Consider the following 13,251-nt stretch of genomic DNA (forward strand, 5'->3'; position numbering starts at 1 on the left):
GGAACTGGGTTCACTTCCCAGGTCCTCCCTGCGTGGAGTTTGCATGTTCTCCCCGTGTCTGCGTGGGTTTCCTCCGGGCGCTCTGGTTTCCTCCCACAGTCCAAAGACATGCAGGTTAGGTGGATTGGCGATTCTAAATTGGCCCTAGTGTGTGCTTGGTGTGTGTGTGGGTGTGTTTGTGTGTGTCCTGCAGTGGGTTGGCACCCTGCCCAGGATTGGTTCCTGCCTTGTGCCCTGTGTTGGCTGGGTTTGGCTCCAGCAGACCCCCGTGACCCTGTGTTTGGATTCAGCGGGTTGGAAAATGGATGGATGTATTTTGAGGTAAGGATATGTTTTCTGTTTGCCTGTGTGATACCAGTGGCCTTCCTGGGAGGAGTTCTGACATAAATTTGGAAGTAAATCAACATGATACCAAGCCTGTGGCAGGAACAGTTTAGTGCGGTTTTGTCTTCCGAGAGGACACCACACCCCAGTTGAAAGGTTATTGTGGAAGAAGACAAATGCTGAGTTAGCATGTACAGATGGTCTTCTTTTAAAATGGCTGGATCTCGTAATGTTGTTTTTTTGTTGACAGTGACATAGATAAGATATTTCAAAAGATGTGTGTAATATCAAGACAAGGATCAAGACCTGATAACTTTCCTGACTTGAAATTCAGGCTTTTGTTTTCTGGTCATGTTCCATGCTCCATGGCTTCCATTATAAAATGCCAGGACAGGCTCTGTATTTTTTAAAATTCATAGAGAATGCTTAACTTTAGAAAAGAAATAAATACCACGTTAATGAAGAAATAACTTTGACCTGAAAAATACCAAACTCCTCTTTTAAGACAATTAGGGGGCTTTGCTCGCCAACCCCCAGTCCTGCACTACGCACCAGCCACTTCGCATCTCTGCCGCTTTCACCAAACAACAAATCTTTTAATTCTCACGGATACGCCTCTTCATTGAGAAGAAACACTACTTTTCCCCGATGGCAACATGAATTAGATAATCTACAATCTCCGACTTAAAGTTTGAATCTGAACAATATATTCGATCTCTGTTCCGTTATATCACAGAGTAATAATTTCCATTTGTTAGCACTACTGCGATCTTTACTATCATTTTTTTTGAGACATTCAAATTTTAGTACTTTCATAATCTCTAACCTGCTCTGCATGTACATCGCACCAACGTTTTTGAACCTCTTTACGACATTCTACTTTGTCATCTACTCTTTGTCTTTTATTTCCGGACCCGGACGTGGTTAACTCTCTTAGCAAAAACTCTTGTCTTGTGGGACTTGAAATTATCTCTCTGAAAAAGTCACGTCTTGTCCCAAGATTTTTTTATATAATAGAGAGAAATGTAACCTATTTGATTTAGTTGGAATGATTCACAGACCAGTATGACTGAGGCCTAGTCCACACGTACCCGGGTATTTTTTTTTTAAAACATAGCTTTTTGTATGCGTTTTGGCCTTTTGTCCACATACACACTGTGTTTTATGTCGTTGAAAACGGGCCTTTTGAAAAACTCCTTCCAGGGTGAAAATGTTTTGAAACTTCAACGTCCCTGTTTAGGTGTAGACAAGGAAAACATAGTTTTTGGCTTTTAACATCAAGAGTGCGTGCTGGTATCTTTTTTTTGCTTGATGTCAGTGTGTGCGCCATTATCTGTTTTGTTTCCATGAGGCAAATTTGTGCAATGACAGATTTAGCTAAAGTAGTGCTGATGTAAACTTCTTCATGGAACTTTTTCCATGTTTATATTTAAATGTATGATTACTTTATTACTATACTGAGCAACAGAGGAGTCAGAATGTGCAACAGTGGTCACTGCTACATCGAATGCACTGACGACACACACCCAACTGCCAACGTCACCTGTTCTGAACAAGACCTGGTTCAACCTCTGAGTGGGACAACTTTGAGAAATAAGTGGTTGTTGCTGAAAATGGCAAGAGAATGATTGTTTGTCAAGGACATCACTGTTGTCTTTGAAGGAGTTGCTTTGCCCACACATCAAAGGAAAGGCAACTGTAATGAGATCGCTGGTCAGTGTTGTCAAAAAAGTTGCCTGCGCACTCTGCTATTTAGCAAACAAGGGGAGATTACACAAGATGGCAAGCTCCTTTAGACTGTCAAGACAGGTGGTTTCTACAATAGTAAGGCAAGTGTGTGAAGCAACTACAGTCCACTTGGGCCTTAAGTATATACAATTACCCGTCATTGCACTCTAGGTTTTCCTGAGTTTTGTTAACTTTATATTCGAGTGTGATACTGAGGAATTACTCTACGTCACTATCAGCCCACAAATATGATATGTGCTTTTTCAGGCTTCTGATTGGCCAACATGGCGTTACAATTAAGTTTATATCGCCGTCTGTTGTTTTGGCATGCTCTTGACAGCAGCCTTTTGGGTTTTCATGTGAATGGAATTTTTTTAAAAAACAGTGTTCGTGTGGGTGGGATTTAGTTTTTAAGAATGTAGGAGGGAAACTCCTGTTTTAAAAAATACCCGGGCATGTGTGAACTACGTCCAAGTTGCTGGGGACGTCAGACTACACAACTAGTGGTCAGGAGCATACCATTACTTTCACTACTTACTAAGATTATGAAAATTAAGTGTGTGACTGAAAATCGCTGGAAAAATTGAATAGTGTGATGGGGCCTTAAACTGGTCATTAAGTCCTGGAGGAATATGCGATGCAAGGCAGAGAATGAGTTTAGTGTCTTCTGAAACAAAAAGGTCTTTAAAGCCCTGTGACAGAACACAGAACACGTGTTCAACAATAGGCTTTGTGAGGTCTTTCATCTTTAAAATGAGTCAACGTGAAAACAATTCTGCAGTTCTCTTTAAATTATTAACAAAAAGTCTACCTCAATAATTACTTGCCCCATTTCACTCGGACATATCTAAATCAGCTCTGGCACAGCCGATTTGGATTTAGAAGATGCACAATTACTTTAACGGCATTCACAATGAGTAGCCTTTTTACCCCCATGAGTTCCCACATGCGCATTTTGGAATTATTGGATGGAAAGATTCTGTCATCAGATTGGACAGTTTAGCACAAATTCTACTATAGGGATTGAGAGAATGAGTGGGGAGACTGGGAGCAGTTGGCCGAGGTCTCCTGTACTGTGACCGTGTCGGACTTTGCCTGTTATAACTGTTAATGGTCACCTCAGAGGTTCATTTTCTCCAGGGAGGCTGCTGCCTGCAGTTTTTGCTTTCCCCTCCTCTCTTGTCAACTGGCCATAATTCAATAATAAATGGACACATACTGTATTACCATTTCCATGGTAATCCATTTCAAACTATTTTCCTTCGTGTTGGAACAAATCTGTCTTTATGTGTACCAATTCTGTATTTTGCAGTGTCACTTGGTGAGGCCGCTATGTTTGTAACGGACTTCTCTGTGTTTGCCTTGGGTGTCCTTCAATGCCCACACTCTCTCTTGTCCGTCTACAAATGGTTTAAAATCGGCATGCAGTTTTGCCAGGTATGCAATTTCCTGCCCAACTGAGCTTTTTTTGATAGGTTCCTGTTAGTTAGGGTAGTGGGGAGGTGGATGGGATGCTTGTGGGTCTGCAATTTTTTGGGCTTCTTTTGAAAAAATAATGTGGTATTTTGGGCTGTTTTTAAAAGTAAAAATAACTGTGCTAGAATTGTTCTAAACGCTATGTGACCACAAACTCACTGCAACGCCTAGGCAATCTCTGAGCCTGGTGGTGGGGATTTGGGACCATAACCTAATCAGGCAGGTCATAGATGTCTGAACCTTACTCAATGTAACAAGAGATGAATTATGACAGGAGAGTGGATCTGCCTAATAACGTATATCCACACCTAGTAACGAGGAGTCTAGTTGATGCTCCCAATTGACATAAGCTAACTCAAACAAAACTGCAACTATCAGTTCCCAAGATTGGGGAAAACTACGGTAACTCAGTTAAAAAAACAGATTTAGCAATTAAATACATTGATTCTAAATTGCGACTCAAAATGTTTAAAACACTAGCGTGAACAGTTTTTCTGGCTGGTGTATTTACCTGGGTCGGCACGGTGGCGCAGTGGGTAGCGCTGCTGCCTCGCAGTTGGGTGATCTGGGGACCTGGGTTCACTTCCCGGGTCCTCCCTGCGTGGAGTTTGCATGTTCTCCCCGTGTCTGCGTGGGTTTCCTCCGGGTGCTCCGGTTTCCTCCCACAGTCCAAAGACATGCAGGTTAGGTGGATTGGCGATTCTAAATTGGCCCTAGTGTGTGCTTGGTGTGTGTGTGTGTTTGTGTGTGTCCTGCGGTGGGTTGGCACCCTGCCCAGGATTGTTTCCTGCCTTGTGCCCTGTGTTGGCTGGGATTGGCTCCAGCAGACCCCCGTGACCCTGTGTTCGGATTCAGCGGGTTAGAAAATGGATGGATGGATGTATTTACCTGTTTGATGGCATCATGGCAATCGGGTTACTACTGTTGGCTCACTCTTCCAAAGGTCAAATCTCAACCTGGTCACTCTAAATTCTCTTCTTTCCTTGTGGAAATTCCTCCTAGCACTCCACTTTTTCTCCCACATGACAAAGCCGTGAAAAAGGTTCATTTGACAACTGTAAACTGGCTTTGTGTGTGTGTGTGTGTGTGTGTGTGAGAGAGAAAGGCAGGGGGATATCCCATCTAGGGCCTGCTTTGGACGTCCTTATAATGAATGCTGCGCTTCAGCCTCCAGTGACCATGAATTTGACTACGTGGGCTCAGAAAGTGAACATTTGTATCAATCAGTATTTACAAAAACAAACATCTTGCAAATCATATGAAATGTTAACTATAACATCTTTAATATTAAACCTCTTCAGAAGGATTTTGAGTGAACATTAAAATGCTTTTCTATATCACAAAATACTCGGTGGGAAAGATTTAGATCAAATATAAGACGCAGATAGAATCAATTACTTTTTCCAGTGTGCGCTGAAAACCTCAGTAGGGTTTCATTAGCAGCGTTAGATGTTTGTTTGCCCAGTTTAATCTAAATTCCATCCCCCAAAGGATCACTTAATTTTACTGGTTATATGCATCACCGACTGGCTGGTCGACAACACCCTTTTATTAAGGCTATAAAAGATGTTGGCCTCAACCAGCAACTCGCTGGGGACTACAAAAGTTCCAGTAATGTCTTCTGTGACCCTGTAGCAATGTTTAAACGTGGCTCTTTGACTATACAACATGAGATTTGTTTTCTGCTGCAGGGAATACAAAATATAACAAAGTACTTTTTGGTGGCATCCTCTTTTGGATGGCAGGCTTTGATGTTCTGTATTTCACATTGTTGCCATTTTCTTGATCTATGGGTATCTAATACCCAGTAATGTTTCAAAAACATTAACAACAATAATAGGAAACAAGGCAATTTAAAGAGTTTATCAAAGGGAAGAGATTTTCTCAAAATGGAAAGCAATCTCCTTAAACAGTATCGTAAAGAAAATAGTGCTCTCCTGTGAATCAACTGTGGATAAAATGGTCAAACAGTCTGCACATGAACAAATCAATGATTCTTTTAGTAGCAGGCATAAAAAAATGATCCTTTGGACAACATCAGGGTGATTGCTCTGGTCCAGTAGTTTGCGATTGCGATTCAGTAACATATTTACCAACATCCCTCTAGAGTCAAATTGGCAAAGCCCATTTGAAATGGCTTTTTTAACCATTACATAAAACAGTTTTAAATGTCATTTACATTGAAAGTTATACAAGGTTCTTTGGTCATTGAAGGACTCGGTTTCTTAAAATTTTCCAAGACAAAGTTCTATCCACAATTCTGTCCAAAAGGTGCACCTTCAAAAACATTTCCAAGTCATCCTCCATCCTCCTGGGCTAAGCCTGTTGTGTACAACTGCAAAGAAACACACACAGCGAAGAGAACATCGCGATGGCAGATGAAAAGCAGAGGTTCTCCAATGTGCAAAGCTGAACTTTTTAAAATATAACTCGGGGAAATGTTCGTTGTGAAGCTGTGGTCAAAAAAAAAAAGAAAGCATTACTCTATGAAAGCCATTTGAAAATACTGTCTGGAATACTAGGCACAGGAAAGGGAACCGCAGATGTATGTTCTCCAAGGAGGATTACAACGTAAAGTCATTTAGCATTAATTATGTTGAAAAGTTACCCATTAGAACAAGCCAGAAACAATTCTCCAAGGTCATTCCCAGGTGACAGTCTTAACATTGTTAGCAAGAAAAGATTTGCCTAAGGGGGCACATGCGGGAAAACCCCCAGCGGAGTCCTAGACCTATATTCCAGGTATATTTGTCAAGCAGAAAATCTGGAAAAAGTCTTCTAAGTATGAACACTAAGACCTCAGAAAGCATAAGGATGTTTTCCTAAAGTTTCAGAAAAAAATATCCAAAAAATAATCCAGGACAATATTAATGAGGAAAACCCGGGGGAAAAAAAATGAGAAATCTGGATATTCAGAAGGAAATCTTGCAAAGCTGGAATTGAAAACACCTTTTCCTTTTTAGGAACCATTGCCCAGCATGCTTCTCCATATTGTAATGGTGGTTAAGTTTTCACAACACTAGTCATATCAGTTTAATAACACCATGTTTGAATAATACGTTTGAGGATTTCTTCATCATTTGTGCATTGGAGGAAGCCCAACATGGCAGCGATAAAGCAGTAGGTTTCTTCTTACTTAATTGTACTTTGGTCACAAAATAGCTGATTTTCCTTTCATTATATGGAACTCTGCAGCAGTCACCAATGGTCAGTTCATTTCACCTTGAAAAGGCCAAAGTAATTAAGTTTCTGGCTGTAATGGATCCTCACACCCCTGATGGAATGGACAGTGAGCACAGCTGATTCAGGGAGCTCGATCAGGCCAGACACATGGCAGCTGTTGAAATCTTGCAAGATACTATGACCTGATGATGGAGTTGTGGTGTGACTCTGCAAGCAATTAAACACCACCCTGTCATTGAGCTTGACAAAGAGCTTCAGGTAGGCAGAGCTGCGGTCTCTAAAGTGCACCTGTAACAAGAGAGAGCAGGTTTTGTAACTGAACTTAGTCAGTGAAGACAAGAAACATGGTGAGCAATATGACTTGGTGCAGAAAGACACAACCCTTCAGGAGCAAAACTTAACTGACATAAACAAGCTGGCATATAGACTACAGTTAATTAATGGCAGACACTTTCATTCTTCAGTTAATTTGATTCAAAGGATTTTTTTTCTTTTGATTCCCAATGAGGACACATTCAGAAAGGCCAAATGTTTTATGGATTGTAAGTTTCTGAAAATCTGTTTTTGGATGTTTAAACAGAAATCAGTTCTCTCTGTAAATACACGGTGACTTTGAGAGTTCTTTCCAGAATGCAGTGTTCTGAGTTATTAGAAGCATCTTGTCACACCAGTGAGAAATGATGTTTGCTCACTTACTTAAGGCAGTTATTGGCAATTTTTTTACTTAGAAGTCTTGACTCCATTCCCTGTTACATTTTGTCTATGAAATGTGTCTGTAACAGTCCTGGGGCCTCATGTATAAATGGTGCGTACGCACAAAAATGTTGCATACTCCCGTTTCCACGCTCAAATCGCATTGTATAAAACCTAAATTTGGCGTAAAGCCATGCACATTTTCACACTAGCTCAAACCCTGGTGTACGCAAGTTCTCTGCTCGGTTTTGCAAACTGGCGGCACCCAGTGTCAAAGCAGTGCTTTTGTTCCAGTGTGGTTACCCTTTCTTTTTTAGATCCACATCCCTGATGCAGCTTTATCATATACACTGAAATTAACCGCATATTGTTTATTAGTTTAAGGCATCGGATTGTAATTAACCTGTAACAATATAATGGTCCACGGAATGGCCAAACTATTCCAAATACCATAGCTGCTTTAGCGTTGTTACTCTCACTGCACCTTCTACTTCTTCTTTCAGCTGCTCCCGTTAGAGGTTGCCACATCGGATCATCTTTTTCCATATTATTCTCACTGCACCACTCGGAGTATTTATATCACTGTATCTCAGTGTGGAATCACAGCTCTACAGCAGCTGATTGGAAAGAGAATTATCATTATACAGCATCAAGCACACGCTGCCTCAGCCATGCTATTGAACTGCTCTCATATGACAAACGCTTCTGAGCCTTTCCTATACTGACATAGCGGTTCAGAAACAGTTTCATCACAAGAACTCTAAACGCACAATCAGTCCATCAAGTGCTCCTTGTAGAACTGTTTGTACTTATAAGTACAATTACCTCACTGTAAACTTATGATAGTTATAATATTGCACAAACTAAGACACTTTATAAAGTGCGTATTTACATATGATGACGATATCATTTTTAAGATGAAATGCAGCAAAATATGTTTATTACATTATACAGATAAAATGTTAACATCATTTAAATAATCTATATTGTTAATAATTAAACATGTGAGGACACGGTGCTGCAGCGCTAGCAAGGAGCTGGTGCCCATTCAGGGATTGTTCTTGCCTTGCGCTGTATTCTTGTTGGGACTGGCGTGACACTGGATGGATAGATGGATGGAATAATTAAACATGTACTACCGAAGATATTTCAATGTTCCTTAAAAGTTTTGAAGAATCGGCGTTCTCAGCTTACAGATGGCTTAACGTCTATTACAGAGCTGATTGTGTGCCGATTGGTTACTTGGAGAAAGAAAAGGAAGGACAGGAATTGGGGGTTAGTACGTTTGAAAGAGACAGTACTGCTACAATAAATTATTTCATCGAAGGTCACGCACGGCGCAGCAAGCATCTTGCGGGAGGCTGGAACAATCACTGCGCCCCCGTGTTCCCATGTTTAATAACATGCTTTAACTCCTATCATCATGAAAATTATATCACGTATACATCTCAGTATTTAAAGTATTCAGAAAGCTGTAATGTCATGAATGTAATGGATTCTGTATCCTGTTGGAGGAAGAAAGCCCATTTAAGAAGCATGTAGAAGAGAACATACAAAACAAAGCATTTAACGTGCTACTTTAGTTACGATGGTATTTGAGAAACTAGTAAATTATATGATTTAAAGATGAAGTTTATGATGTTCTACTTTAATGACAAAATAAACTACATGATTAAAGTGGAAATTTCAAGATTAAAGTTGACATTTCGAGCTTTTTTCTCACTGTGTCCCTATTTTTTTTTCTTTTCTCTGTACCCTAATAAGCTTTCATATGACACTCAGACGGTGGGCTACGACTCGCCTTTTCATGGCAACTTTGATATCTGACAACTTCTTTTTTATTTCGGGCACTGTGCAACTTGGTGAACTTGAGCTTTCGAGTTTCTCTATGTCATTCGATCAACTTCCTTTTGTTGTTTATACCACTGCTTAAACCAACAAATAGTACGTTTTTCTTTGCCTCCACTTGGTATTCGCTATAATTCTTCTATTTCCCCCCGTGCTTTTGCCATTGCCTTTTTACAGAACGCTGAGTTTAAGGACTATTTATATTGATTTGCATATTCAAAGAGGCGTAATTCTGGGAGAAGTTTGGGAGTGGAGACAGGTGTGTGCACGTGCGATACTTTTCATGCAGACCGGGATTTATGGAGCGGAAGAATGTGGAAGTTGGCATACGCACAGATTTATGCATCTGGATTTTTTTGTACGTACGCACATTTCCGCTTTTGTCCTTACGCCATGTTTTAGTGTGAATTCTACACACAGCATTTATGCATGAGGCCCCTGGTCACCATTATTGGCACCTTTAAAATTTAAGTACAATATGTAGAATATCTCCTGGGAAAAAATCTAGTGAAACAGCTGTGGTCTGTACAGACTCATGTTGGGTACAGAACAGCAAATGATGAAACAACGATTTTAATAAACAATAGGAGGAAAAAAATTAGAAGAACTGAAATATTGCCATGACACTGGTATTCCATCCATCCATCCATTTTCTAACCCGCTGAATCTGAACACAGGGTCACGGGGGTCCGCAGGAGCCAATCCCAGCCAACACAGGGCACAAGGCAGGGAACCAATCCTGGGCAGGGTGCCAACCCACCGCAGGACACTGGTATTGGCTCCCTTTAAATCAATGTGAAAAAATGATTGCATTTGACTCCTCTGGAATAAATTGGAAATTAGACTCACCTGCAATAAATTGTCAGTGGCCACATGAATTGAATTTGCCAATAAATGGTGACTCATGTTATGAATGACAAGCCTCATGTAATTCTGTGTTCCTTTTTCACAATGATGAAGACAAGGGAGCTCTCTGAGAACATCGGAAACGCTATTGTCATCAAACACAAGGCTGCTAAATGGTATAATGCCATCATCTCCAAAGACCTTGGTAACCCTGTTTCAAAGTGCTTAACTTTTTATTAAGAAGACTGCTAAGCATGAAACTGTCATAAACCTCCCTGGCTGTGGAGGAAAGAGAAAAATCGATGACAGAAGTCTTCAATGGCTGGTGTGAAATGTGGATAAAACACCACATCAAATATCCAAAAACCTAAAGGCTGAGCTAGAACCATCTGGAGTCATGGTGTCAACATGTACCATACTCCACACACTAAATGAAGAAGGGCTTTATGGGCAAACAGCAAGAATGACCCCACTGCTGAAGTAACAACATCAAAATGAACGACTGATCTTTGCAGGGAGTACCTGGACAAACTTCAATCGCTCTGGGAAAATGTTCTGTGGACAGACGAAACCAATCTACAGCTTTTTGGCAATGCACACTAGCAATTTCCTTCTAGACTGCAAAATGAAGCTTATAAGGGAAAAAAACAGCATACTTGCAATGAAGCATGGTGGAGGATTCATAATGTTGTGGGGCTGCTTTGTTGCCTCTGGTACTGGAGGCCTTGAACGTATCACAGGAATCAAGAAATCAGGGGATTACAAAGGTATTTTATTTTATTTTCCAACTGGGTTTGAGTCAAAGATTATGGCTTCTCCAGCAAGATAAAGACCCAAAGCATACATTCAAAAGCATGGAAACAAGAATGGTTGAAAAGGAAAATATGGACAGTTTTAAACTGGCCAACAATGAGTCCTGATCTCAATCACACTGAAAATCTGTGGAAAGAGCTGAAATCTGGAATCCTGGTTTAGCCACTTGGGTCCTCAACAATGAGGGTCCTGCAAGTCCGATCACCCTCTGGGAATCGCGTCACATGGCTGTAGTGCCGTAACTGGCACTCCCTCACAATGCAGGTAATGTGCCTCATTCAGGACTCCATGAGCAACCGCTCATTCAACACAAAATCAAACCATCGGTACCCAAGGATTCTCCGAAGAGACACAGTACCAAAGGTGTCCAGTCTTTGCCTCGGGTCACTGGATAGCGTCCATGTCTTGCAACTATATAGCAAGACAGGAAGCACCAGGACTTGGACCTTCTTTCTCTTGCATAGATATTGGGAGCGCCACACACTCTCATGACCCTCCACGCTCTCCCAGTCTGTCTACTACCTTCATAGGAAGAGTCACCAGAGACATGAATGTCACTGCCGAGGTAAGTAAACCTCTCGACAAGGTCGACACTCTCTCCGCAGACAGATACACCGCTGATGGCTGTGCCCAAGAGGTCATTAAAGGCCTGGATCTTGGTTTTCATCCAGGACACTCGCAAGCCCAGACACTCAGACTCCTCACTCAGTCTCTCAGGAGCTCCGATCAGAGGAAGAGGGAAAGAAAATTCCAACTGACAGGTTCAAGAAGTTTACAGATGGCTACAAAAATATTTGGAAGCAGTAATCACTGCCAAAGGCTCCACAACCAAATATTATGGAGGGTGCCTTTATTACTGTTCAGGTCATATTTCTTGCTTCTTCTTTGAAATTACTGTCTGTAAGTTGAACAATAATGTCTTTTGGTTAAAGTACTATGGATCTCCAATTAAAACATTCTCATAATACAAATTTGGTACAATTCCATTGAATACACAGAGAGCAGCACCCTGCCGATAGTCTAGTTGAAACCAAGGTCAAATGAACAATATTCCCTGAAATCTTTATTAAACAAAAAAGTCAGAAATGTAAAAAAATAAGTTTACCCCAAGATTTAATAGCTTTGAAAGAAATAACATTTTATAGGAGTTTCTTACAGCTGTCTATCAGTTTCCTAAATTGACTTTTTGCCCATTCCTTCTTACAGAACCTCAACTATGTAATGTTTTTTGGTGTTTTCCTTTATGTACTGCCCTTCAAGGCCCCCCTCATTTCTATGAGCTTAAGATGTGGGTTTGGATTTGGCCATTCCTGACCCCTCGATTTCTTCATTTTGAGCCATCCTTTTGTGAATTTCCATCAGTTTTGGTCCCACTTTTAAAGTACATTTATGGTTCAGCTTCAGTTTCTTGACAGCTGCTGTATTCCCCTCAGGTACTCTCTGATACACTTTTGAATTTAAGATGGACTCAGTGATGGTAAGTCAACCATCCCCTGAGGCAGAGAAGCAACTCCAAATGCTTTATACTTGTTACAAGATTCATATAAAGAAACAACACTCCAAGTTACTCTCTTATAGAAATGCTTGAAAAAGTCCAGAGAAAAGCAACTAAGCTGATTCCAGGACTACGGAGGATGACTTATGAGGAAAGATAAAAGGATCTGAGCCTTTTCAGTTTAAGCAAAAGGAGATGAAGATGTGACATGATGTGACAAGTGTTTAAAATTGTAAAGTGAATTAGTTACAGGGGCTCCAGGCTGCTACTTTAAAATGAGTTATCAAGAACATGGGGACCCAGTTGGAAACTTGTTAAGGGTAAATTTCACTCAAACATTTAGGATGTTTTTTTTACACAGAAAACCACAGACATTTGGAATAAGCTACCAAATAGTACAGTAGACAATAGAACTTCAGGGACCTTCACAACTAGACTTGATGTCATTTTGGAGAAATTAGGTGGGTAGGACTGGCGAGGTTTGTTGCGCTGAATAGCCTCTTATCGTCCAAATTGTTTTAATGTCCTAATGATATTCCAATGTAATTCTGTTTGGGTGGACATGATTCCCTGTCATATGTTTTCTCCAGGTCCATAAAAACGCAATGCAACTCCTTCTGGCCTTCTCTAAACTTCTCCATCAATACCCTCAGAGCAAACATCGTATCTGTGGTGCTTTTTCTTGGCATGAAACCATACTGCACCTCACTTCTTAACCTAGCTTCCACTACTCTTTCCCATAACTTCATGCTGTGGCTCATCAATTTTATTCCCCTGTAGTTACTATAGTCCTGCACATCCCCCTTATTCTTAAATATTGACACCAGTACACTTCTTCTCCACTC

The 13,251-nt window shown here is 40.7% G+C and overlaps 1 protein-coding gene across 1 annotated transcript in view; it reads right to left on the minus strand.

The window, feature by feature from the left end:
• Positions 1 to 5,376: 5,376 nt before the first annotated feature.
• tnfsf12 (TNF superfamily member 12) overlaps positions 5,377 to 13,251 on the minus strand; it is an 81,326-nt gene continuing 73,451 nt past the window's right edge. Inside the window, exon 6 of the mRNA XM_028798348.2 lies at positions 5,377 to 6,999. Within this exon, the coding sequence (XP_028654181.1) occupies positions 6,742 to 6,999 (258 nt within the window). The 3' untranslated portion in view covers positions 5,377 to 6,741. The remainder of the gene's footprint in view (positions 7,000 to 13,251) is intronic.

This window comes from Erpetoichthys calabaricus, chromosome 3 (genome assembly GCF_900747795.2).
Source record: "Erpetoichthys calabaricus chromosome 3, fErpCal1.3, whole genome shotgun sequence".
NCBI classification, from domain to species: Eukaryota; Metazoa; Chordata; class Cladistia; order Polypteriformes; family Polypteridae; genus Erpetoichthys; species Erpetoichthys calabaricus.